The sequence below is a fragment of the Callospermophilus lateralis genome, chromosome 19 (genome assembly GCF_048772815.1).
Source record: "Callospermophilus lateralis isolate mCalLat2 chromosome 19, mCalLat2.hap1, whole genome shotgun sequence".
In the NCBI taxonomy this organism is placed as follows: domain Eukaryota; kingdom Metazoa; phylum Chordata; class Mammalia; order Rodentia; family Sciuridae; genus Callospermophilus; species Callospermophilus lateralis.
Genome location: NC_135323.1, coordinates 21,570,027 through 21,596,866, shown reverse-complemented (window position 1 = coordinate 21,596,866; position 26,840 = coordinate 21,570,027). Strand labels below are relative to the sequence as shown.

Sequence of the window (26,840 nt, the reverse complement as noted above, 5' to 3'; positions counted from 1 at the left end):
TATATATATATATATATAAAGAAATGTTAGTGATGATCTAGTACTGTGGCAGCACAGCTGTAACCCTAGCAACTCAGAAGGTTAATGTTGGAAGATCAAAGTTGGAGGCCAGGCTTAGCAACTTAGTGAGACTCCATCTCAAAAATTTTTAAAAAATTAAAAATAATTTTTTAAAGGGCTGGGATGTAGCTCATTGGTAGAGCAAGCTGGGTTAAATCACAGTACAACAGCAACAACAACAAATGAACATTGGTGAGATCCCTTTCTTCCTGGCGGCGGGGGGGGGGGAGTCTTCTCTGCTGTCCTTTAATAAAGCCTTTTACTTTCAACTCTAAAATAAATTAATAAATAAGCAAGCAAGCAAGCAAACAAACAAATAAAAAAAATAAACATTGGTGACAATAATGACAATGATTAAGAAGAAGGCTAATCTGCAAGGCTGTGTGCTGCAGGAGAGCAGGGCCCCTCTCAGTCTTATTTGTATCTCCCTGTCTCTGGAAGGGTGCTGAGCAGGTTCACCGAGTTCCCAAGTGGAGTGGGTTGGGCTCCTCACTCCGATGATCGCAGCATTAGGATCTCTCTTCTATGCCTCACACTAGCTGTCTCTTTGGCCCACCACCCCATCAGGAGGAGAACTAACATGGACATTTCCTGAGGCCAGGCATTCTTTTCAACAGATCAGACCCCTGGACATGGCTTGGCAGCACCCTGAGTTGGAATCATTACTTCCTTGCCTTTCTTCTTTCGGCACCACTGAGATCTTGTCTTTGTGCATGGCCTAGTGCTAGGGACTTGGAGATGACAGGACCCGCCTTCTTTCTGGTAGAGGAGAAAAACTGTCAAGAGATAGAATGTCAAGGCAGGGTGACCAGTAAATGGACAGGGGTGAAACAGGGGTCTGGGAGCCCAGAAGAGTCTCCCAATGTAGCTGGAGGCAAGGGAGACAGGGGAGATAAAACCCAAGTGGGAGGTTCAGATGTGAGGGTTAAGTCAGGTGAAGGAGAGCAGGAGAGATTTCTACACTGGCATTGACATAAGCAAAGACCTGGTGTTCAGCAGCTGAGTAAATTGTGTGGCTGGAGAAGTGGGGAACAGCCAAAGAAGAGGCTCAAGGCTGTACCGGGGACAAGGGGACCAAAGGCCTTGAAGGTCAGACTAAGAAATCAAAACCTTATTCTGAGGTCACTGGGGATAGTAAAGGGATAGGGTGCTAGGAGGGGACAAGGAAACTTGCTCTTCTTTATCTTTTTTCTGTCCTAGTCGAGCAACCACAAACTTCTTTGCTCTCTGTACCTGCCTTGCTTATTTCTGAAAGCTGTCAAGCTATGCTTACACCTTGAGTAGGGGAAAGGTCTATAGTCAGGAATAGGAACAGGGTTGGAGTTACTGTATGGGATAGGGTATCTTTTTTGCTTGTTTTGTGGTACTGGGGATGAAATAGGGTCTAGAGCATGCCAAACAAGTTCTCTACCACAATTTATACCCAAATCCAATCCTTTTTATTTTATTTTGAGGCAGGATCTCACTAAGTTTCTCAGGCTGGCCTCCAAATTGTGATCCTCCTTCCTCTGCCTTCCAGAGTAGCTGTGATTACAGGTGTGTACCACTGTGCCTGATTTGGAGTTCATATATATGTATTCTGAATTGTCTTCATTATGTGGTTTCTGTATGATGTTGGGGTCATGCTTGGGGGTCCTGGGGATAACTGGGCATTGGATCTCTTGAGATTACATGTATGGATGGGAGAGGGACTGGGCTCAGAAACATAAGGTGGTGGGATATTGAGAGTTTTGCCATTGCTTGGGAGCATTCTGCAATACTGGAGAAGAGAGGGGGGCCTCACAGCAGGGATCAAGGCACTTGGTGTGTGGAGTCAGCAAGGGTTTGTGAGGCGGAGTTATCATCCCTGTTTCCAGATAAGGTAAAAAGAAAAAGTGGGTTCAAAGAAGTTAAGTAACTTGTCCATGCTAGCGATGAATAAATGCAGTACTTGAACCCAACTCTACTTCCTCCAAAATTATTGGGATCCCCAAGATATCAGCTCCTGGTGAGACCAGAACATAGATGGAGACATATGGATCCATGGTGAGTGGAGCAGGTCAGGATGGCAGAGGTACTGACTTCTGCCAAGACAGTCACTTTGGACAAATGGAGCTGGGCCTGGCCTGGGGACTGATTCCTTCAGCTGTGAACGACACCCGGGAGGTCTAGAGAGAGAAAGTGAGTCCCCTGAGAGATGCAGGCAGTGCTGAGGTTTGGTGGGGGTTTTCGTGCTACACTGGGTGAGGCCCAGCCCCACGTACACCTCCACCTGTGAATAGCACAGATCGAGTATCTGCCTCCCTCTTCCCCTCCTCCCCATACTCCACCACCAAGGCCTGGCCCACGCCTCAGTGCACCCACTCAATGGGGCTACTCTAATCCCCTGACATCACCCTCTGCTCAGCACAGGCCCTACTTGCCAGCCTGGCAGCCCCCAGCCTTAGAGATGCTGTTTAGAAAACCCCAACTCAGAATCATCCTTATCCTTAACCTACTCCTTCCTTCAGCTCACAGTTCAGATCTGGGACATCCCACCTCTAGCCCCAAGCTGGGGGATAGAGCCTAGGATCGGCCCTGGATTTGCTGTGTGACTCCAGGTAAGTAGCTGCCCTTTCTGGCCTTTGGCTCCTTAATTAAGTCTCCTCCCAACAACCCCCAGCTAATCACATCAACTCCCTTTGGCTCCTTCCTAGCCCCTGTCATTTTAGGAAGCATTGGTTTTTATTAGTTCACATGTTTATTGTTGGTTTCCCCCACTGGAATACGTACCCTGTGAGGACGGACTTCACCTGCCCTTCTGTTCATTCTAATGCCACACAGAGTGAATGTTGGGTTATATCTGTTGGATAAATGTAGGGTACCTCTTTCTTCATGTCACCCTCTTACCTGAGCAGTAGGGAGAAGCAGTATTCTACCCCCTGGATGGAGTCAGGGTGGGATCCTACTGATCACTCTGAATCACTATTGGGAAAGCTCTGGGCAGGGACCTAAACCCAGCTTCTCTCCCCAGCCTTGCCCTTCTGCCTCAAGGCTTCTTAGGGAGGAGGACCTCAAATGTGTGTGTGTGTGTGTGTGTGTGTGTGTGTGTCCCTGTGTGTTCTGCCTGGCAGGGGACAGGATCTCTCCTTGTCTATTAGAGACTGAGATGTGGCTAGATCCAGGACTCCTGCTCCTCTGCCGCATGTGTGTCTGTATGCATGTGTATAGGCATGATGTGTGTGCTCCATGTGCTCATGTCTGCTCTGTGCAGGTACCTCTGGCCGGGTCTCCAGGTGTGCAGCATGTATTCACATGTCAGTGTGCATCTGTGTACACAGGAGCACTCATTTGTCTGAGTCTCGGGCTGTGTAACATGCATAGTCCTGGCCTGATGGGGGTTTTCCTGCCGTCTTGGGTGAGGCCCAGCCCCACATACAGCTCCACTGTTGGCTCCAAGACAACGGACTTTTTGTCTGTTTTGTTCCCTGTTCTGTCCCAGCACTTAGAAGAAGGACTGGCACACAGTAGGGTCCAGGACTACTCATGAATGAATGCATAAAATTGTGCGTTCAGGTCTGCTGTGTGTCCGTGTGCCTATGCTTGTGTGGACGTGTGTGTGCTCCTGTGTCCAAGGGTGCACCTGCTTTTGGATGATGTTGCCCCTACACCACTCCTCCTGATCACAAACTCTTTGGGAGCCAGGGCCCAATGCTTGGGTCCCTGTGGGCGGAGCAGGGGGCCGCCTCCTCAGGGGAAACTGGATCCCAGGACGTGCAGAGCAGCAGGGAGCAGGGCGGCCCCTTTGTCCCCCATAATCCCCTCCCCGCCCTTGCCCCCTCCTTCTCAGCCACCAAGGTTTAAGGTTGAGTTTGGGATTTGTAGGGGTCCAGGGTGTCACCTCAGTGTCCTCATCCCTGTCTATTTCCTGCATGGGAGTCTTCTGTACCCTGAGTCCCAGGCCACTTGGCCTGAAATATATACCCTCTTCTGGGTCCCTCCCAAACCTCTCCTTGTCCTGTCCCCTAACTGGGTCTGCCTCATTCTTTGCCAGGACCCTGTCCCTGCCCGCCCCCTCTCTCCAGGGTGTACTCCCTCCTCCCTCTTGGGCGGCTCCAGGGCACAGATCTAGGTATAAAGCTACCTGAGGGACAGGAGGACAGGTGCCCTGGAAAGACCCAGAAATTGCAGAAAGGAAGGAGCCAAGGAGAGAGCATGAGCTGTTGCGTGGGTGAGTGAGGGGACTGAGCACCAGGACCCAGAGGCCAGGAGGGATGGGGACCCTCTCTGGCTGCTCTGACTCATGTGCCTAGTGACTTTGCACTTGCTGGAAACCTCCAAATCCTTATTCATTCCTCATTCATTCAAAAAATATTTACTGAGTGCCTATTGTATGTGAGGTATAGTCATCCCTTGGTATCTATGGAGGGTTGGTTCCAGGACCCCCCAGAGGATTCTAAAAATCTGAGAATATTCAAGTCCCTTATATAAAAAGGCACGATATATTGAGCTGAGGTTGTAGTTCAGTGGTAGAGTGTTTGCCTAGCACATGTAAGGCACTGGGTTCGATCCTCAGCATCACATAAACATAAATAAATTAAATAAGCTTTTTTAAAAAGGCATGTTATTGGCATGTAGTTTACACAATTCTCCTATATACTTCACATAATCTTAAGATAACTTATAATTAATACAATGTAAATGTCATGTAAATAGTCATTTTATAATTTAAAAAATAATGACAAGGAAAAAAAGTCCATTCATGTTCAGTATAGATGAAATTTTCTATCTGCAGTTGGTTGAATATGTGGCTTCAGATCCTGCAAATATAGAGGGCTGACTGTGCTGTCCTAAACATTTGGGAATAGAACCAGTGATCAGACAAAAACCTGTGGCCTGGGATGGGGATGCAGCTCAGTGGTAGAGCTGTGGTAGGTCACTTACGAGGCCCTGAGTTCTATCCCCAGCACCACAAAAGCAAAACAACAACAATAAGATCACCCATGACAGCATTCATTCATTCATTTGTTCACCAAATATTTAGTAGAGAGAACCAGCAATGAATGAACCAGGTGAGGTCTCTCTTGCCTAGAGCTGTCATGCTGGTGGAAGAGACAGCAATAAGTCAGTTAACAAACAAATGAGATAACTTCCAATGAAAAAAACAAACAAGAAAACAAACAAACTCTCAGTGAGTGGGCTGGACTTTGGGGATGGTGGCCAGGACAGTTTATCTGAGCTGGGGCCTGAGGAACAGGAAGGAGATGACCTTGGGAGGGTTTTGGGGGTGGTCCCCACAGGGAATGTGACAGAACATAAAGAAGGCCAGTTCAGGGGGAATAAGCCTTTGCAGAGCATACTGAGAACTTTTTTTTTTTAAATATTTTTTAGTTGTTGGGGCTGGGATTGTGGCTCAGCGGTAAAGTGCTTGCCTAGCACTGGTGGGACCCGTGTTTGGTTTGATCCTCCGCATCACATAAAAATAAAGGCATTGTGTTGAGTTCATCTACACCTAAGAAATGAATATTTAAAAAATATTTTTTAGTTGTTGATGGACCTTTATTTTATTTATTTATATGCAATGCTGAGAATCGAACCCAGGGCCTCACACATGTTAGGCAAGCACTCTGCCACTGAGCTACAACCCCTGCCCCACATTGAGGACTTTTATTTTTACTCTGAGTGAGGTGGGAGCCATGGGAATGCTAGAGAGGGGATGAACATAGTCAGGCCTAGGGGTCTGCAGAAGCAGAAGCCAGGGTAGAAGCTGATACTGGGGAAGAGGCAAGAGACAATGTGGAAGCTTGGATATATACAGCTCAATATATTCTCACAAAGTGAGCGTATACCTTATAATGAACATTCAGATTAAGAAACAAAAAACTTGGGGCTGGGGTTGTGGCTCCGTGGCAGAGCGCTTGCCTAGCATGTGTGAGGCCCTGGGTTCGAGTCTCAGCACCGCATATAAATAAATAAAATAAAGGACCATTGACAACTAAAAATATATATTAAAAAAGAAAAAAGAAACTTGCACTGACCGTTTTACTCTTCTCTCTTCTATTCCTCTCCTTACCCCAACCTCCCTCCCACTCGCCTTCCATTACTGGAACTGAACCCAGGGCCACTCTATCACTGAGCTACATCCCTAGCACTTTCTGTTTTGAGACAGGATCTCACTAAGTTGCCTAGGCTGGCCTCCTTGAGGAAGAAGAAGTGGTCAGATTCTGGATATACTGTTTCATCTTTTAAAAGTTTTTACTGAAAGTAACAAATATACAAAAGGTCCATGTTATAAGTATACAGCTCAATTAATTCTCACACAGTGAAGATACACCTTGTAATGGGCGCCCAGCTTTCACCTGCTATTTATACTAAAATTGGAATGATACAGAAAAAAATAACATGACCCTTGTGTAAGGATGACACATATATTTGTAAAGCATTCCATATTTTATTGTTTGTTTATTTATTTAGATATTAGGGACTGAATCCAGGGGCACTTAACCACTAAGCCATATCCCCAGCCCTTTTTAAATTTTTTTATTTTGAGACAGGATCTCACTAGGTTGCCTAATGCCTCAGTAAGTTGCTGAGGCTGACTTTGAACCTGTGATCCTCCTGCTTCAGCCTCCTGAGCCACTGGGATTATAGGAGTGTGCCACCACACCTGGCACATTCCATATTTAAAAGAACAAAACCAAAAAAATCCTTCCCTTGGCTACCTTGTAAGGACAGAACCAACAGGATTTGGATGTGCAGAGTAAGAAAAAATGAGGTCTTAAAGAGGACCCCACAATTTGGGCCTGAGCAACTGGAAGAATGCTGGAGGAAGATAAATCTAGAATTGAGTATTGGGTATTCTGAGTTTAAGTTGCTTACTAATATCCAGGGAAAATGTCAAGTAGGAAGTTGAATATATGGGTTTTGGAGTTCAAGGGAAGTTCAAGTGGAGTTCTTAGCTGGAAATAATCTACCTATAGGGCAATTCTGCAAGCGCTAATAATCATAGGATATGACAATCACTGAGAGCTCTGTTGAAGAAGTTTTAGGGGGCTGGGGATGTGGCTCAAGTGGTAGCGCGCTTGCCTGGCATGCGTGCGGCCCGGGTTCGATCCTCAGTACCACATACAAACAAAGATGTTGTGTCCGCCGAAAACTAAAAAATAAATATTAAAACATTCTCTCTCTCAAAAAAAAAAAAAAAAAGAAGTTTTAGGATGAATAAATGAATTTGTAGGCAGGGTCAGGGATTTGATGCTGACCTCTGATTTCCTCTGCCAGCCCCGCTCTGTCTACTGAGCCTACTATTGCCACCCCTCAGTCCCGCAGCCCCCATCTCCCCAGCTGAGCCCATCAGTCAAGCCTATAGCCTGGCCCTCTACATGCAGAAGAATACATCAACACTGCTGCAGACCTATGTGAGTGACACCGGGCACATGCAGGGGACGAGGGGAGAGGGATACTACCCTGGGTAGGGGAAGCAGAGCAAGCTCAGGAGTATTCTCTTCAGTGGGTCCAAGGGCACAGGGGTCCTGTTAACTAGAGACATACTCAAGCGTTGTCACAGATGGCTGGGTGATCTTGGGCAAGTGATCCTTCCTCTCTTGGTCTCAGCTTCCTCATCTGCAAAATGGGATGGTAATACCACCTTTGGTGACCTTTCAGGATTGTTACACAAAGGAAGCACTTAGAAGGAAGGATTTACATAATCAGGGTGATTTCCATAACCACCTCATGCCATGTGCTCACTTGGGCTCTATGCCATCAATTCCTCAAGCCATTCTGACTGGTGGAATTAGAATGCATTTTACAGATGAGCAAACTGAGTCCTAGAGGGGATAAATAATTTGCCCAAGGGCACAGAGCTAAAAACTGATAGTGCCAGGATCCAAAACCAGGTCTATGGAATTCCACACCACAACCCTCCACTCCTTACCCCCACCCCACCATATAGAAACAAAATTGGCTGCCTAAAACAGGGATCCTGTAGACCAAAACTTCCATCCTCCATCTTAGTTCTGCTTTTTTCCCCCAAATTACATGACATGGCTGGCCCTGGTGAGTCCTGGAGTTTACAATTCTTCCATTGTACTATACTCCAGCCCCTTATGAATTCCACAGTTTAGGTTCTGGTACCATATCTGTCTCTATTCCCTGGACAGTCTTGGGCATTTTGAGACTCAGTTTCTCCATCTATACAATGAAGATATGAAACTACGTTATATGTCAATTAGGAGCTCTATCAGTATGCATTAAGATTCTGTGGGTCGTGTTTTGTGGGGGGTCAGAACTTTGATGGAGAAAACTCTCAACTACATTAAACAATGTTAACAATTATTTATTAGTGATCATAATAAAATTAACAAACATAAGCAATTAAATACCATAAATAAAAAGATTAAACTGCAACTACATTGTCAGTAATATACTTAGATTGAACATATTATTAAAAAATAGTCACAGAGTTCATTAATATCTATATATTATTAGTTAATGACTTTTTATTCCTTTATTGTATCTCAGGTGCTGTTTATATATCTATATCTATATATGTATGCATATACATATATAAATTTTCCATCATCTTCACATAACATTGTTACATGGGAGTTACAGAAGCTTGTGATTTGATGTCATATAGATAGTACATGGAAGATGACCAATTGGAACCTAAAAAGGCTCTCGATCTGTATTAGGACATCCTACCAGCTCCCTGAAGGGTGGTGAATGGTGGATTCTCCTGGGAAGATGCCGGTCTCAGAGTGGAGATGTGGAGTCAGCACCATACATCCCTTTGGTCCCCTTACCTCTGTCTCTCTCTGTCCCGCATACAGCTCCAGCACCAGGGCAGCCCCTTTAGTGACCCTGGCTTCTCAGCCCCTGAGCTGCAGCTCAGCAGCCTGCCTCCTGCTGCTGTCCCCTTCAAGACCTGGCATGCCCTGGATGATGGGGAGAGACTGAACCGTGCCCAGGGAGCCTTCCTGGCCTTGACCCAGCACCTACAGCTCGTGGGAGACGACCAGAGTGACCTAAATCCCGGCAGTCCCATCCTCCTGGCCCAACTTGGAGCTGCAAGACTCAGGGCCCAAGGCCTGTTGGGCAATATGGCTGCCATCATGACTGCCCTGGGGCTGCCTATTCCCCCAGAAGAGGACACTCTGGGGCTTGTTACCTTTGGGGCCTCCGCCTTTGAGAGAAAATGTCGAGGCTATGTAGTGACCCGGGAATATGGCCACTGGACAGATCGAGCTGTGAGGGACTTGGCTCTACTCAAAGCCAAATACCCAGCATAGAGGAGTGGGGCTTCCTGTCAGAGGCTGCAACACTTCCTCTTTCACAGTGGACTCTTTTTTGCCTTGCTTTTGGGATAGAGAAGGAGCTACAACTTCTCTAGAGACCAGGGTTTTTGTGCCATGTTTTGGAGAATATTATCTGGACACCAGGCCTCCATTCCTTATTGCCTATGACCTCCCTTCCAGAACTAGTTGGGTCTCCATGGGTCCTATTTCATGGATTCCAATCCAGTGGTACTTGTTTTCCTACTTCTTAGTTGGAAAGAAGAGCCCCTTGAAGAGGCTTCACCTCCTACTCTAGGGAGAGGACAAGTGGTCTCCTTCCTGGGCTCTCCTTGAGACTTTCTCCTTTCTAGAATTGGAGGAAGTTCAGGGGTTGTCTTCCTGTCTCCGTCTACCTCCATTTCTGTGTGACAATATGACCTTTCTGAGCAGATAGCTCTCTCTTCTTGCTGGAGTTCATTTCCTCTCCTGATTTGCCTGTCTGGGCCATTGTTCCACTTTATCTCCAAATGGGGTTTCACTTCCTGATCAATGGAAGTAGAATTCTGGAAAAACTAAGGACTTATGTCACATCACATCTGTTTCCTGCTCAGGGCACTTTCACTTCCTGTTTGGGGCTGACAGGTGGTATCCCTGTCCTGGGGTTTTGGTGAATCTCCTATGCAGACTGTGCCTTTGGGGTATGTGTGGGGGATCAGTTTGTACCCCAAGGACCCTATTCTTCTCAAAGTTGTCTCTCCATTTTCAACAACTGTATATACAGGTTAACTTTAGTTTTATTTTTTAACATTTTATTTACAAAAAAATTAATTTATTCTCAAATAAAACTCTTTTAAGGCATTATGTTTTTTTTCCCCCCTCTCCACAGACCTGGCTTGAGAGGTGAGGGCTGTACTATCCCTGCACAGGGCAGGGCAAAGTGAAGGGAGAAGGGTAAGGGCCCAAAGGGATGGGGTGGGGACAATGAGGGCAGCAGTTGGGATGACCCTGGAGGAGGGTGTCTAAAATTTGTTTGCAGTAGCCTACCCACCACAGGACCAACAGGCACATTCCTGGCCAAGAAAGGACAAAACTGAGGGAGTGGCCTCCTTGAGATGAGGCTCAGATGTACACATGATCACGTGAGGCCACAGGGAGATGGGAAAACAGACCCAGAGATCCCCAGAGATGGGTAAAGGGGAGACCTAAAGAGACTGAGGCAGGCCCAAAGATGGAGAAAAAGAGAGGGAAAGTGAGAAAATGAGGGACACAGGAAAGTTCCTTGGGCAGAGAAGGAGGACCAGAAAGAGAAGAGGTACAGAATCAGAGCAAGGGGACAGTTCAAAAAGAGACACTGACGGACACGGGAAGAGACAGAAGTGAAGATAAACATGGAGAAGGAACCTGATGGAGAGGAGGCGACAACGCGAAGTCGCCCCTGTGCGCGTGCTCACGCGGGCCCCTCGGGCACCAGCTGGCTCAGGTCGCCCTCGGTGCGGCTCACCCACTCGCTGTAGAGGTCGCACACGCGGAGCCCCAGCACCTTGGCCGGGAAGACCCCTGCGGCGCTGGTGGTGGCGGCGGTGGCTGCAGCCGCGGCGTTAGCAGCGGAGGGCTCCGGCCAGGGACCGCGGGCGGTGGAGCCCAGCGCAGCTAGCACGGTCTCCACGGCGGCGCCCAGGGCCCGAGCCTGGCGTGCAGCGTCCTCTAGGCGCCGCAGCAGGCGCGGCACGCGCGGGTTCAGCTCGGCCTGGTGGCGGCGCACGACGTCGAGCAGCGGGGGCAGCGCGGCCAGCGCCGCCGCGTCCAGCCGCAGCCGCTCGGGCAATGGCAGTCCCGCGTGGCCCGGGGCCGGGGCGCTCAGGCCGGCCACTGGCAGCCGCGGAGGCGAGAAGCTCGGCAGCCCGAAGGGATCTCCCTGGTGCTGCACCTGCGGAAACACGGGCGCGGTCAGCGGTCAGCGCGGGGCGGCCAGGGTGGGGGGGACTCGCCGGGGGCGGGGTGCTGTGGCCAGCGCTGGGGGTTCCTCCAGTCCTAGCGGAGACCTCGACCTTCTCCCAGGACGTCTGTTTCCTCATCCTGCAAATAATTCCCTCCTAAAGGGGCCGTTGTGTTTGAAACAAAACAAAAAAAGCATGGGTTTACACCAGGGCCTTTGTTTTTTGTCTCTAAAATGGAACCAGTAACAGTATCAACTTCATAAGGTAGTTATGAGCATATGAAGTGCTAAAAACCAGGTCTGGCCTCTAGGAAGGGTTCAGTAAATGTCAGATGTTTCATTAATATTATCTTAAAAGATCAGGGTTCAAATCTTGTCTCTGCTGTGCCTTTTTGGGCAACAGTTTCCCTTCTCTGAGCCTCAGTTTTCTCATCCATAATATGGGGGAACAGCTGTCTGTCCTGTCTTCTCCTTTCTCATCTCCCTCACCACATTGAACCTAGGGCTTCCTGCATGCTAGGCAAGTACTTACTCTATCACTGAGCTGCAACTGCAGCCCTTTTTATTTTAAGACAGTTTTGCTAACTTGTGTGGCTGGCCTCAATCTTGGGATCCTCCTGTCTTAGTCTCTCAAGTTGCACAACTAGGCCCAGCTCCCCTGTCCTGTCTTTCTACCAGGGTTCTCTCAAAAATTAGAGGTACTCAGTGGATTTTACTCTCTTCTCCCATCCTCCCAAACCCTGTACCTGCAGGTATTTAATGAACAATTTTCATATGAATGAACAAAGATAAAGGTGATTTACAACTTCTCAAATGCAAACATTTCTCTTTTACAAATATCTTGCCTCTGGTTCAAGTTTTGTTTGCTGCTTAAAAACATTATCTTCCCAATAGTGGGTATGATGATAATAATAATGGCTTTGTAAATAAGAGAGTTAAGCTGAAGACAGTGACTAGCCCTGTAACCCACCTTGGAAGTGGCAGAGCTGGAATTTGAATCACAGTTGGTAGGACTACAAAGCTAATTCTATTATTCCACTACCCAGTGTCTTACTTGTTTCATTATTATTTTAATGTTATCATTACTGCCCAAGGTCACAAGTGGGTAGGCCTGTTGTTTGTCTGATTCAAAACTGCAGCCCTGGGCCTGGGTTTGTAGCTGAGTGGTAAAGTTCTTGCCTAGTACACATGAGGCACTGGGTTCAAGCCTCAGCACCACATAAAAAATAAATAAATAACATAAAGGTTAAAAAAAAAAAAAATACTAGGGGCTAGGGGATATAGCTCAGTTGGTAGAGTACTTGTCTTGCAAGCACAAGGCCCTAGGTTCAATCCCCAGCACCAAAAAAAAGAAAGAAAAATACTACAGCCTATTTTCACTACACTGAAGTGGGATTATCTTCTCTCCTTGGGCAAGGTAGAGCCTTCAGGCCAACCAAAGGTGTTGATAGCTCTATCTTCTCTGTATCAGCTCCCTCTTGGTCCCTCTGAATATTCTAGGTAGAGGACTTCACAGTCCATCTTTATTTAGTGCCTCCTTTTATGGCCCATGAAGATAAAGGTGACAGGATCACACAGAGCTTAGAATGTAGGTTTCCTGACTCCTGGACTAGAGTACCCTCTACTGTCTCAGGTTTTGGCTTCAGGCACCAAGGTGTAGTGGCACCCCCTCCTCCACAAAAAAATCTTAGTTAAGTTTCTCCAGAAATCTTCACCATCATTGATTTTAAGACTATAAACAAGAGTCTTTACAAAAAAGTTCAATGTAGTTAAACTTCCTATTTTCCTTGGCCACTGACTGGAAAAAAATCAGCATTCCAGGTGCTGAACGCCCTTTTACTTGTTTTTCACAAACATATATCCAGTATAGTAGTTTGTTAAAGTGTTTGCAAATACAAAATGTGATTTAAAAAAAAAAATAATTTAACAAGGTCTTTGGCCTTGGGCTGCAGCTTCACAAAGATGTCTACATTTCTAAGATAAGAAAAGTGGGGCTGGGGATGTGGCTCAAGTGGTAGCGCGTGCCCGTCTGGCATGCATGCGGCCCGGGTTCGATCCTCAGCACCACATACAAACAAAGATGTTGTGTCTGCCAAAAACTAAGAAATAAAATATTAAAATTCTCTCTCAAAAAAAAAAAAAAAAAAAAAAAAAGAAAGAAAGAAAGAAAAGTTACCAGTTGGGCTCCATGGAAACAGCTGGCAGGGAGAGGAAAGAATGGGGAGAAGTTCTCCTCTTCTTAGGTGTTATCCTTAAAGGGTTAACTTGCCCAAAACAGTGGGGAAAAAAAAAAAAAAGCTTGCTTTTATGTAAACTTCTGAGCACCTCCTCTTACATGCTGGGTATAAAATTCTGAAACTACTTGAACTACTTGATTCAGGCAAAAGCTATGTGCCCTCTGAACCTGGCTGCAGCCAAATAAAACTGTTTCCTGCTATCTTACTTCAGTGCCTTGCCTCATCTGTCCCTACAACAAAGGAGGGGAGGCTCCAATCTGAGGCAGAGGTCATTTGCCTCCTCCATTTGCTCTGTGGCCAGGAGTAGTTGCTGTCTCTCTCAGGAGGTTTGTTTTCCACAACTGGGAATGAGGTTGAGAAAATAGGTGATAGAGGACCTCTGTGACCTGTGCTTCCCTGTTTCCCAGGCCCAAGGCACCCCCAGCCCCTTTCCCACTCACATATTCCTGGAGCAGCTGCTCTGCATATTTGGTGAGGAGGCGGGCAAGGCTGTGTGTCTGACGGATCTTGGCCTCCAAGTGGGGAAGGAGTGAGACTGAATCGTCAGCCTGGGGGTCTTCTGGTGGGAAAGGGAGGGAGGAATGAGAGCAGCCCAAGCTCCTGCTCCTTGACCACCCAGCTGTTCTTCTCTCCTGAACCCAGAAACTCTACTCTGAATGCTCCAGCATTCAAGCCAGGAAAGATCTGTCCCACTCCAAGTGAGGAAAAATGGGGCACCAGACTTTTATCAAATAGTTGCTCTACATGAAATGTGTCCCCTGTCCCCAAATCACTATTGAAATCCCATTAAAACCAACTTTAAATTCTGCCTCCTCTTTGCAGAATCCAGAATCCTTAAATGAACTGCTCCCTTTGACTTAAGCCATTTGTTCATAATTCCAAGGTAGCTCTCCAACCTGTGTATATCTACCTTAGCCTGGAATGCTTTTGAGAATAGGGCCTTACACATGCCCTGTGACTGTTGTGGAATTCAACATCCCTGAAGCACAGAACTTCAAATTGGAATGTGACTTTAAGGCCCATTTTACAGATAGGGAGACCATGTCCCATTCCCTCTCTGATGCCCCTACTGGGCAGGGCAGCATCGTCTGACTTTCCCTGACACAAGCCGGAGTGTGGCGCCCAGAAGGACGACGAGTCCCGAGACGCACAGTGCATGCTGGGGAGTGTAGTCCAGGCCCGGCAACTCCCGCCCCGCCCCCGCCTGAGTTTCCCACAACCAGTCCCTATCCTCAGCAGCTTTGACTTTCGAGTCCGGTTGTCACTCACTAGTTCCTGTGGCTCGAAAAATTACTTCCCTAATTCTACCTCTCCCTCCGGCTCCCCAGCTCTGATTCTTTCCCAATAATCTGAGAGGACCTTGGCGCCTGACCCATCCCCGACCCCAGCCCTCCCTCAATGTGCTGTACTCTCCGGTGAGATCGGTGATCTAAGCCCTGAGCCCACACCCTGGAGGACTCAGCCCCAGGCCTCCTCTAAATCCTTGCGCCTGCCCTTTCTCCCAACTCACCCGCACGTTACCTGACACCGGAGCCTGCTTTCCCCCGCCCAGGCCGCTCCCCTCCCGGACCCAGGGGTGGTGAAGACCCAGACCCCAGCTGCCAGCCCTTCCGATTCCTACTCCCCTCGGGGACCCAGTGTCTGGTCCCTCAGCCCCTTACCCAGACTTCCCTCCCTCTGGCTCATGCTGGCCCCTGGCTGATCCCGGTTCCCTCCACGCCCCCCTTCCGAGGGGGGAGAAGGGGAAAGGGGTAGGGGCGTGGCTCGGGCGCAGCCAATCATAGTCCAGACCCCAAACATTCCCCCCGCCCCACCAGCCCTTCTAGGCAAGATTCCTTGGCCCTGAGCTCAGCAAGTAGCCTGCGCGGCCTGGTCAGGGAAGGGGCCCCGCCAGGGATGCAGGTAGTCTGACCTGTGGACATTACCTTAAGGCTGGGGGTCTCAAGCCCTGGGAGACAGCCTTGTAACCCTCTGGGAGAGGAGGCTCTGGTTCCCACCTGAAGCGGGAGGGGCCCCAGGGTTGATTTGGGATTAAAGCTTCAGGGACAGGAGAGGGAAGCTGCGGGCTAACAGGAATGTGCAGGCCCTCCCTCTTGACTGGGGCTAGGTGCTAAAGAGGCAGCGGTGGGGGCCACCGGCTTGAGAAGCACCTTTCCAAACATACACCTCCTGGCCAATCTTAGATGCCTTCCATTCTCCTCATATCTGCCAGGAGGGAAACAAGACACCACCACGCCTCACCTTACCAGGCTCACTAACCAACAACCCCCCTCCACATGTACATGCATCTCCTGGAGAGTTAAGGTATTCAAATGCCCATGCTCAGAGAACAGGTTTCAGAGACCTGTACAGGAGGTCAAGCTCAAACAGCAACCTCATTAATGTGGTGTACACACTGAAATGATTATACACACTTATCCCCACAGCTGATTCCCAAGCATCTACTCTGTCCTGGCCTCTGAGTTAGACAGGATCCATATTTGGTCTCTGACCCCTTGAGTTCACAGTCTGATGGAGGAGACCATAAACAAGCAGGTAACAGAGTTTGTGAGCCAAGGGACTGAGAAGGAGGCCAGCATGCCTTTCTCCCAACTCACCAGCTCCTTACCTGACACCAGAGGATATTACCATGAGCAGACAATTGCCAAAATAAAGGAGGGTATAGCAGGGGTAAGAGCCAGACTGTTGTCAGGGGTCACAATCACACACTAATCAACAGTTAACATTTACTGGGTATTTACTGTCTTCCAAGCACTGCACACACACACACACACACACACACACGAAATATGTGTATAAGATACATGTATTATGCATGTGTATATATGTATTACACGTATGTGTATATATATGTATCTACAACATGGGATTAAGATATATATGTATCTAATATATAAGATGTAAGATATAAGATACATAAGATATATATGTATCTATCACTATCTATCTATCTATTGTTCGGTTCCAGAAATGCTGTCATAACCACCCTCCTAATCCTTTAACCCCTCTGGACATGATCACACCAAAACTCACAGACAAATCTTTGAAATACAAATCCTAAAGCCCAGCAACACAGGTTGAGACTTTATCATATCTACTGACTGAGCATTCTCAAATAAAATTAACTAAGACATATTTATATTTTTAAGTAAACTTTTAACTGAACTGTAATAAACATGAAAAAGTGTACACATAATAAATATATAGTTTGATGACTTTTCAGGGAGTAAATATGCCCCAGGAATATCAATCAGTACCAGATTAAGAAATAGAACACAGCCACTTCCCAGAAGCCCCACTCTTACCCTCTCCCTGTCTGAAGAATGACCACAATCCTGACTTCTCACACCATAAGTTTGTCTGTTTTTGATCTTCATATATAGAATCATCCAATGGTTACCATTGGATCTCGCTTTTTTTACTCAAGATTTGTCCATGAGACTTGTCTAGGTTGTTGGGTGTAGTAGGACACTGGTCATTCTGCTTGCTGTGTCTAAGTCCATGGTGTGAATAGGTTGTAATCCATTCCAATTATCCTTGTGGGTTGGCATGAAAAATGCCAGTTTTTCAGAGTCTCTCCTAATTTACACTCCTGTAGAAATATAAGGGACATCCAATTGCTCTACTTTTTGCCTAAACTTGGGATGGTATGTCTTTTTCACTTTGGCCATTTTCGTTGGGGAAGACCCACTCGTATTTGCAGTTTCTGACATACACTTGGCACTCAATTAACAGACTGTTGAATGAATGGATGAGCGAGTAAGTTGAACAGTGTAGAATCAGGCTGGTGAGAACGGAAGCAAGCACGCGCGCGCAAACACAACACCCAGCATTTCAGGGACGCCCACCCGCTGCGGACGCACATCAGGACACAGACCCTCTCGTGCACCCCGGCACCCACGTGGTCTGAACGCACCGCTAGGCCCTGCTGCGCGCGTCTAGCCGCCGAGCTGCCCCCAGACTCTCCCTCTGCGCGGCGGGCAGGGGGCGCTGCGCGTCCCGGCGCCCCGAGGGGGCGGGCCCGGGGCGGGGCGGGGCCGGCCCGGCTTCCAGGCCTGGGCTCTGGCCGCCCGCGCCGCCCGGCCGCTCCGGGGACGGGCCGGGGCGGGGCGCGGCAGCAGGAAGCGGGGCGGGGACTCGCGGAGGCGTTGAGGAGCGAGGGAGGGCGCGGCCAACTCCCGGAGGGACGGCAGGCCGAGAGAGCGGCGCCCCGGCCTGGCGCCGAGCCTGAGCCCGCCGGACGGCAGGCGGCCCCGCCGCGGGCTCGGCCCCGGCCCCAGCCCCGGCAGCATGGCCGGCCGCACCGTACGGGCCGAGACCCGGAGCCGGGCCAAGGATGACATCAAGAAGGTGATGGCGACCATCGAGAAGGTCCGGAGATGGTGAGTCCTGCCTCGGTGCCAGGGACGGGACATGGGGTACCACCCCCCCTCGCCAGCCGTGGCCCCTGGCGTTAGGTGTGTCCCTCGCCCACCCGCTGTGCGCTGGATCGACTGGCTCTGTCCTTCTTTCCCTGGCTATTCCCGGGGGTCTACAAAGCGTGATCCCCAGCCGTGCCCTCCCGGAGTGGGAGCCCTCATCTATGTCCCGCCCCCTAAAGCTTTGACACTCCTCCTGTAAGTATGCCGCGCAATCTTAATAGCCAGGGTTCCCAGCCAGCCCCCGACCACCATGTGTGCCCCAGGGGTCTGCACGAGCCACGCCCCCTAGTCATACCGTCTGGAATCACTCCCATCTGTGCCCTGGGGTTTGCAGGGCTGTCTTTCTCCCTTTAATTGTACTCCATTAGCGAAACTGCCCCTACCCTAGTGCATCTCCCTAACGTCTGCAGCTACCCCAGCTCTAGAGGGGTGGCTCTCCCCTCATACCTCTCTGACCCAGCTCCCTGTCCTCCCACAGGGAGAAGCGCTGGGTGACTGTGGGCGACACTTCCCTTCGTATCTTCAAGTGGGTGCCAGTGGTGGACCCCCAAGAGGAGGTGAGCAAGCCCCCCCCCCCCCACCAGGCCCTGCATCTGTGCAACCTCAAGCAAAGCCCCTCCTCCCTTGGCCTCCACCTTCAGTCCCCACTCTGAGACCTCCAGTGTAGCAGCCCAGACAGATGTTAACGGTTATCAGCAACTCCTCCCCCTTTTCCCTTTTTTCCTGCTCCAGACACCCAAGATGAAGATGTAACCCAATGTACGCATTATGTGCCACATCAGGCAGGGACTTTTGCTTTCTCTATGCCTTAGTTTCCTTATTTCTACAGGGGGGGACTTTGCAAGAACTAAGTAGAAAGCTGGCTCTGACCTTATCTCTGTAATCCTTAGGAGCGAAGGCGGGCCGGTGGAGGGGCAGAAAGATCCCGTGGCCGGGACCGCAGGGGTAGGGGAGCCAGTCCCCGTGCAGGTGGCCCTCTCATCCTGCTGGATCTCAACGGTATGTAAGGATCATGGAATTTGGGGAGACTGTGGAGATTGAAGGAGGATACTGGAGGCCTCATGACAATCTTCTTGGCTGTTGCTCCTACAGATGAGAACAGCAACCAGAGTTTCCATTCTGAAGGTTCCCTCCAAAAGGGCACCGAGCCCAGCCCTGGTGGCACCCCTCAGCCCAGCCGCCCTGTTTCACCTGCTGGACCTGCAGAAGGGGTCACAGAGGAAACTCAACCCCCACGACTGGGCCAAGAGAGAGGTAGGACAGTTTGCCTCCCAGGAGCCTCTCCTCTGAGTCCTGTTTTCTCCAAAGTTGAGCCTACCAGCTTAACCCTATACCTGTTCCCACTACCCCTGCTGCCTCCTGAGGGGGCCTCCTCTCACCCCTGCAGAAACTACCTCTAGCAGGCCTCTTCCTCTCTTGTTTTTTAGGATTTGTGGATAATCATCATCTGAGATTTTTGTACACATTTAATTCTTTGTTTATTGTTTTTCTTCCCATTCCCATCTCATGTCAGCTTCCTGAATGTTGGGATATTGTTCTTGTTCAGTAATAGGTGCTTAGTAAATTGAGTGAATAAATAATAGTGATAATCACAGGAATGATTAATAATTGTAGGATTAACAACAACTAATATTTATTGAGTCCTTTCTGTGTGCCAGGCATCCTTCTAAGCACTTCACATTTTTTTTGTTTTTTTTTTCTCATTTAATCATCACTATAATATAGGATTTATGATCCTGTTAAGATCCTTGTTCATAGAGTAGGAGACTGAGACCCAGAGAAGTAAGGTGCCCATGCTCATATAGCCATTAAGCCAGCATCCTGAGCTTGAGTGCTCCTCAGCACCTTTGTCTTCCACATAGTCAGTCCCCTGTCTGGTCAAAACACTTCTCATTTTCCCCTCCTTTGCCAGTCCTGCCCAGCTCTGGCCATCTCATCTCACCCATCTCACCCATCCCTGCTCCAGCCTCCACACTGGTCTCCAGTGGTCTCCACACAGCTGCCAGAACAACATTTTCTGAAGCACAAGTTTGACATAGTTATTGTCCTGTTTCTCATCCTTCATAGGTTCCCCATGGCCTTTGATGCCTCTGCTTGATACTTGGGGTCTTCAGGAACTGTTCCCTGCTGATCTCATTGTTCCCTGGCAAGAGCTCCACCCCATGGACCTAAGGGCTAGGTCTAGATTGTGCCAAGTACTTTGCTACTATAAAAATTATGGGACTAAGGGTGTAACTCAGTGGTAGAGCTCTTGTCTAGCATGCAGGAGGCCCTGAATTTGATTCCCAGTGCTGCAAATAAAGAAATTATACCTAGATTTATTGGGCAAATATGCTAAGGGCCTTGCCTGTATTATCTCATTTAATCCTCACAACAATCTCATGTGGTAATTACTGTCATTATCTCCATGAGCAGATGGGTAAACTGAGATCCAGAGAACTTTTAAGTAGCTTGCTCAAGGTCAGGATTTGAACCTATGCAGTTCAGTTGCAGAATCTGTGCTTACTAAAGTATTTGTGTTAATTGTGTGCTACACCCCACCCCCCACCCGGCCCTGTTTGTCTACCTAATAAAACCCTACTCACATTTCAAGGTCCCACCTAAATCTTCCTTCCTCTTTGCATCCTGGATGGCAGCCAGGGATCTGGCTCCCTCTTGCTGCTCCAGAAGCTCTGGCTTATGTGGTTGGTGCCCGTCTGTGTTTTGTTTTCCCCTCTGTGCTACTGGCACAGAGTGGCTGCTCAGGGGATGTGTGTTCACTTGACCTTCTAGATCCCGGGGGCACACCTGCAGGCAGCACTGATGAACCCCCAATGCTGACCAAGGAGGAGCCTGTTCCAGAATTGCTGGAAGCTGAGGTGAGAGCGGCTGGACTCCCGGGTCTTAGAGGGAATGGGAACTCTGGGTGATGGGTGGCTGCATCCTGATGTCCTGGAGGGAGATGTGGACCCAAGGACCCAGCTAAAGGCTTAGAGGCTGGGTTCTTGGGACTGAAAAAGAAATAGATGAAGTCTTGAGGACTGAATTAGGGCTGGTTTAAGACCCTTAAAAGTCTGAAATGATCATGGTGCTTTTCCATGTATATATTAAAAAAAAATCCTAGGCTGGGGGTATAGCTCAGTGGTAGAGGGCGTGCTTAGTATGCAGGGGCTCTGGGTTCTATCCCCAGCACCACACACACAAAAGTGAATCCTAAAACTAGCTTACGAAAGTCCCTCATAAACTTAATTTTTCTCAATGGACTACCTTTATGCATTTTTCAGGAAGATCAAATTCCCCCAGTGTTGCCATTATTTTCGGTGTCCTTCTTAATCTGCATCTTAGTCACCTGGCCCTAGGCTAGACTCCTGGGTCCAGAGGGGAGTGGAGTGGAGGCTTTGGAGAAGGCAGAGGCTAGGAGGCTGTACTCCTGGGTTTGGGTGGAGCTCACGCCTGTCCGCCCTTCCTCTCCAGGCCCCCGAAGCTTACCCCGTCTTTGAGCCAGTGCCACCTGTCCCTGAGGCAGCCCAGGGTGACACAGAGGACTCGGAGGGCGCCCCCCCACTCAAGCGCATCTGCCCAAATGCCCCTGACCCCTGAGAAGCCGGCCTGCCTGTCCTGTTGTCCCAGGGGCCCCTTTGGCTTTTTACAAATAAAGACCCTTTTGTAATTTTGTGTCATGTCATTTCCCCGTCAGGGCTGGGGAGGGTCTTTGGAGACAGTTTTGTCTCATGCTCCATTCCTCAGATGGGCTCATTGAGGCTCTAAGAGGACCTTCCTATGGTCACACATGATCAGATGTGCAGTGGGGGCTTGAGCCAGGACCCTGCTCCAACACTCCCTTACCCTGCCCTGTCTCCCTTCACTGACCTTCCCTCCCCTTCACCTTCCTCCTCTGGGAATCCCAGGACCTTTCTTCCTGCTCAGGCCTCCCCTGGGCTCAGGAATTGTCACAGTTCTGAGCAGTGAGGTCCGTGATTCCCAGTTCATTCATGGGAACACAGGCCCAGATGGATGTAGGGGCCTGGGATGACCCAACTTATTTTTGGCCCTCAGGAAAGCTGCACCACTGTGCTTCTCTGACTTTCTTGAGCCCTTCTTCCACCTGATACCCCTGGCTACACTTCTGCTTGAGTCCTCCATGTCCCCAGCTCAATCTCTACCTCCTTCGAGAAGCCGTCCCTAACCCTAGGTTCCATCAGTGTCCCCTTCCTTGAGTTCCCAAAACCCCTCAGGCTTTCTTCCCTTTGTTTCAACATTTATTAGGCTTGTTTTGGGGTCATTGGTCTTTGTGTCTGTCTTGTCCACAGGTTGTGGGCACCTTGAGGACAGAACTGGATCTCTAGCCTGGTCTAGCTCAACATTGGGAACAATGTAGTCATAGTAACTCTTCATGAATAAGTGAATGGTTTGGGGTTGTCCAGGGGGGCTTCTTTAAGGAGGTGGCATGTGAGAAGCCTTGGCTCAAGTCCTGGCTTTGTAATTAATTATTCTTATGGCTCTAGGTAGGCTATTACTATTCTCTGAGCCTTAGTTTGTTCATCTGAGCAATGGGAATAATAATTAGGCCTTCCCCGCCTCAGTGGTTTCTAGGAAACTTCATATCCTATCAGGTCCCTCTGTTTCTGCAAGAGAGTTAGGGTCAGATGTATTAGCCCTATTTTTATTTTTATTTTTGGTACCAGGAATTGAACTCAGAGGCGCTTGACCACTAAGCCACATCCCCAGCCCTATTTTGTATTTTATTTAGAGACATAGTCTCACTGAGTTGCTTAGTACCTCGCCATTGCTGAGGCTGGCTTTGAACTTGCAATCCTCCTGCCTCAGCCTCCCAAGCCGCTGGGATTACAGACATGTGCCACTGTGCCTGGCCCTTTTTTGTTTGTTTGTTTTTTTAATTTTATTTTTAGTTGTAGATGGATAATATCTTTGTTTTATTTAGTTATTTATTTGTATGTGGTGCTGAGGATTCAACCCAGTGCCTTACACATGCGAGACAAGTGCTGTACCACTAAGCTACAACCCCAGCTCCTTATTTTTAATGAAGGAACAGACCAAGGTTCAGAATGGACCAAATTGGAACTTTAATAAGCCATTTAAAAATATAAGCGTGTGGGGCTGGGGATATAGCTCAGTTGGAAGAGTGCTTGCCTTCCATGCACAAGGCCCTGGGTTCAATTCCCAGTAGCAAAAAAAAGAAGGAAGAAGAAAGAAGGGTATTTCCTGTAATAATAGTGGAGCCAGAGGTGGCCTGGGGAGACAGGCATGCAGTGATGTGACATATTTGTTTCTATTGCTGTTAACAAGTTACTACAGACAGTGGTTAAAGCCACAAATTTATTACCTTACAGTTCTGGAGGTCAGATGTCCAAAAGTAGACATACTGTGCTAAAGTCAAGGTGTCCACAGGGCTGGTTCTTCCCACGGGCTATCAGGGACAATCTGTATTCTTGACTTTTCCAGCTTCTAGAGGCTTCTGTATTCCTTGGCTTGTGGCTTTTCCCTTCTTCAACTCAGCAGCATGGCATCCTCTAATCTCTCTCTTTCTTTCATCATTTCATCTCCTCGTCTGAACTTTGTGCCTCCCTCTTATAAGGCCCCTTGTGATGACTTGGGTCCACCCAGACAGTCCAGGATGCTCTTCCTTTTTCCAAATCCTGAATTTCACCAATCTGCAAAATTCCCAATTGCCATGTGAAGTAACACACAGATTCTGGGGCTTAGGATATGGACACCTCAGGAGGGTCATTATTCAACCTACCATATGTGGTAATCTCAGCCATTTTCTGGGTGTGTGAGTCATGTCATTACGCCCTCAATGATCCCATGAGGTGATATGAGTGCTCTGTAAACTCTAAAGTACCTTGTGTGGTTAGTGGTACAGTGTTAAGGCCCAGAAATCAAATTCTGGGGTTAAATCTCAGCATCTGCATTCATTTACTATGTAACCTTAACCAAGTGACTTAACCTTGTTCTCATTTGCCTCAGTTTTCTCTTCTATAAAATGGAATAACCATAAAGCCAGCCTGGTGAGACTTCTGAGGATTAAATGACACAATTCCTGGAGAGAGAGTCATTGGCTTAGTACATAGTAAATGCTCAATCATTGGCAGTTGTTTTTCCTGTTACCCCATTTTACAGATAAGGACACTAAGGTCTGGGGAGATACCATAGACCTGCCCACAAGTGAGGCTAAAGAAGAATTTTGGTTTTGGATAGGATGTCCATTTCTGAGTATACTAGAGAAGCTAAAGTTTGGGTCTCCCCATTCCTGTCCATCACCTGGACACAGGCTCTAGGCAAGTGTCCCCAACCCAGACCTGCCCCCACTTTCTCTGTGGATAATTCCTAACCTCTTCTGTAAGACACTTCTCCCATGTCAAAACTCTGATTTAAGACAGGCTGTGTTCTCCCCATCCCCTACCCATGTTCACACTTTCCTTCTGGAAGTTCTTCCACCCTAAGTCTTGGGCTCTGGCCTCCAGTGCTCTCCCCTTTTCTGCTCAGGGTCCTGTCCATCCTTGGTCTCTTTCCTCTTCCTGATCTTTAGTATCTGTTGCCCTACCCTAGTTCTTCTGTTCCTGAATAATCTCCTGCAATGCCCCACCTTCTTTTTTTTTTAATATTTAGTTTTAGTTGTAGGTAAATATCTTTTTATGTGGTGTTGAGGATCAAATCCAGTGCCTCATGCATGCTAGGTGAGCTCTCTACCTCTGAGCCACAACCTCAGCCCCTCACTTTCTTTTTCAGTTAGTGTTTCCTAATTCCCTGCCTTGAAGTTCTGCCCCCAATCTCCAGACTCAAAAAATTAAATAGCTTGCAACACTTCACTTCATGTCCAAAACACACTCAGCCTCATCTCCCCATCAACCATTCCCACTGTCTCTTGTACCCTTAAATGACTCCCTGGCCCCAGGAGTCTCAGTCCACTTCCCGGAGCCATCATATCCTAAGTCTTTGTCTTAAATGATTCTCCAGTTGACCCCTTTCTCCAGGGCCACACTGCTTTACTTCCTTCGAGTGCCAACAAATCAATGTAACAACTTCCTGGTGGGTTTCCCTGCTTGCCCATGTCCAGTTGGCAGTGGGCAACCCTTCAGAAGCCCACATCTGCCCATGATGCTGGCCCTGGCCAAAACCTTCCAGTGCTCATTATCTGCATGCCAGAGTTCATGCTCTGCTGCTTCCACCCAACCCCAGCTACCCTCTGAACTGCTTATAATCACCCCAAAATGTCTTACCTCTTGGGTGTTGCTCATGCTCTTTGCTTTGCCAGGAGCGTCCTGCTTGCCCCTCTGCTCTTCACCTGGAAGATGTCTTCTTGATTTTCAAATCACAGTTTCCTGGTGGCATCTTTTCTCCTTTTGATCATGCCCACCCCCCTCCTGTTCTTCCTTTGCATGGAGTCCCAGGAATTGCCTCACAATGTCTGTGTCTTCTCACATTTTCAGCACCTCCTTCAGGAGGGCAGAGGAATTTCTTTGAATCATAGTGATATAAATTTTGTGTACTTACTGTTTTCTGGGCCCTGTTCTAGGCCCTGGGGGTACAGCATAAAGAAACCAGAGGGCTGGCAGTATAGCTCAGTAGTAGAGCACTTGCCTAGCATGGGTGAGGCCCTGGGTCCTATCCCCAATACTGCAAAAATGAACAAACAAAAAAACAAACAGAAAAAAATCCCTGCCCTCATGGAGCCTACTTTCAGTAAATTATGTCCTGAGTAGGAAGTTATGAGTATAATCATGGGGGCTTAAGGACAGGGATAGGTTCTGAGAAATGTATTTTAGGCAATTCCATCATTGTGCGACATCAGAGAATGTATTTACACAAGCTAAGATGACTATGATGTCATGAGATGATATCAACTTTTGGGACCACCATAGTATATGCAGCCTGTTGTTGACTGAACTTTGGAAAAAACAAAGCAGAATTTGGCAGATGTGGAAAGAGCAGGTTGCAATTTTTACATAAGGATGTCAGGAGATGCTTCACTGAGGAGACATTTGAAGAAAAGTTCAAAGGTGAGGGGAAAGGCCATGCAAATATCTGGGGAAAGAGCATTCTAGGCAGAGGGGACAGCCGATGTAAAGGCCCTGAGGTGCAGCCCTGGCAAGGAGATCAATATGCCTGGAGTGGAGAGAGAGTGGTAGGAAGTAAGTTCAGGTCAGGTGGGGCCTCATGGGCAGGGCAAGTGCATAGTCTGTCATTCAAACTGGGAGATTTTTGAGAACAAAAGCAGGAAGAGTATTAAAAATTATATGCAGATAACAGATGAAATCTGTGACAACCAGAATGTCTGTCTGGTCATCCTCCTTGGAAACTATTGTTAGGACTTGGGCTTTTGTTATGGATGTGACAAAGAGCTATGAAGGGGTCTTGAGCAGAGGGGCAACATGATCAGACTTAAGTTTTTTATTATAAAAAAGTTTTAAACATACAGAAAATAATTTAAAGAATTGTATGATCTACACATATACTTGCCACTTAGATCCTGAACCATTTTACTGAATTTGTTTTATCACATATCCATAGCCATCCATCCTATTTCCTTGAAACATTTCAAAATAAGCTGAAGACAATACACATTCCTCTAAACCCTTGGTGCACACGAAGTTAACTCAAGTCCAGGATTTGTTTGTAGGTATATGTTCCCTTTGAGGTAAAATATCTATATATTGAAATGCACAGAAAACTGTACAACTCAGTGAATTTTTAAAAATGCAAACATGCATAATGCAACCATTATCAAATACAGAACATCACTAGCACCCCAGGGAATTCCCCTTTCCCAGCTTCAACTCCCCAGGAGGCAACCACTATTGGGATTTTGTTTCTAAATCACAGATTAGGTGAACCTGTTCTAGAACTTCCTATAAATGGAATTATTCAGTATGTACTCCTCTGCATCTGTTTTCTTTTCTTTGGCACAATATTCTTGAAAATCATCCATGTTGTTTTATGGCTCAATAGT

General features: G+C 48.0%; 3 protein-coding genes and 2 non-coding genes across 6 annotated transcripts; 4 read left to right on the top strand and 1 right to left on the bottom strand.

The window, feature by feature from the left end:
* Window positions 1-5,077: 5,077 nt before the first annotated feature.
* On the top strand, window positions 5,078-9,311 carry LOC143385455 (cardiotrophin-2). The gene is made up of 3 exons (XM_076840937.2): window positions 5,078-5,090; window positions 7,300-7,436; window positions 8,853-9,311. The coding sequence occupies exons 1-3, from the start codon at window positions 5,078-5,080 to the stop codon at window positions 9,309-9,311; spliced, it is 609 nt and encodes a 202-aa protein (XP_076697052.1).
* LOC143385515 (U6 spliceosomal RNA) lies at window positions 6,367-6,472 on the top strand. Its single transcript, XR_013089471.1, has one exon. It is a non-coding gene; the product is annotated as a U6 spliceosomal RNA (small nuclear RNA).
* Window positions 8,336-15,210, bottom strand: Ctf1 (cardiotrophin 1). 2 transcript variants are annotated; one of them, XM_076840458.2, is made up of 3 exons: window positions 15,131-15,210; window positions 13,910-14,028; window positions 8,336-11,223 (listed from the first exon to the last, which is right to left on the bottom strand). In XM_076840458.2, exons 1-3 carry the CDS (start codon window positions 15,153-15,155, stop codon window positions 10,744-10,746), a joined length of 624 nt encoding a protein of 207 aa, XP_076696573.1. In that variant the 5' UTR covers window positions 15,156-15,210; the 3' UTR covers window positions 8,336-10,743. The 2 variants fall into 2 exon arrangements, with proteins under 2 accessions (XP_076696573.1, XP_076696574.1); XM_076840459.2 differs by having other exon boundaries at window positions 13,910-14,025; window positions 15,131-15,206.
* A 2,336-nt stretch (window positions 15,211-17,546) lies between these two features.
* On the top strand, window positions 17,547-21,539 carry Bcl7c (BAF chromatin remodeling complex subunit BCL7C). Its single transcript, XM_076840457.1, has 6 exons — window positions 17,547-17,851; window positions 18,369-18,447; window positions 18,781-18,889; window positions 18,983-19,144; window positions 20,663-20,748; window positions 21,344-21,539. Exons 1-6 carry the CDS (start codon window positions 17,760-17,762, stop codon window positions 21,467-21,469), a joined length of 654 nt encoding a protein of 217 aa, XP_076696572.1. The 5' UTR covers window positions 17,547-17,759; the 3' UTR covers window positions 21,470-21,539.
* A 1,455-nt stretch (window positions 21,540-22,994) lies between these two features.
* Window positions 22,995-23,062, top strand: Trnag-ucc (transfer RNA glycine (anticodon UCC)). Its single transcript has one exon. It is a non-coding gene; the product is annotated as a tRNA-Gly (tRNA).
* Window positions 23,063-26,840: the final 3,778 nt, after the last annotated feature.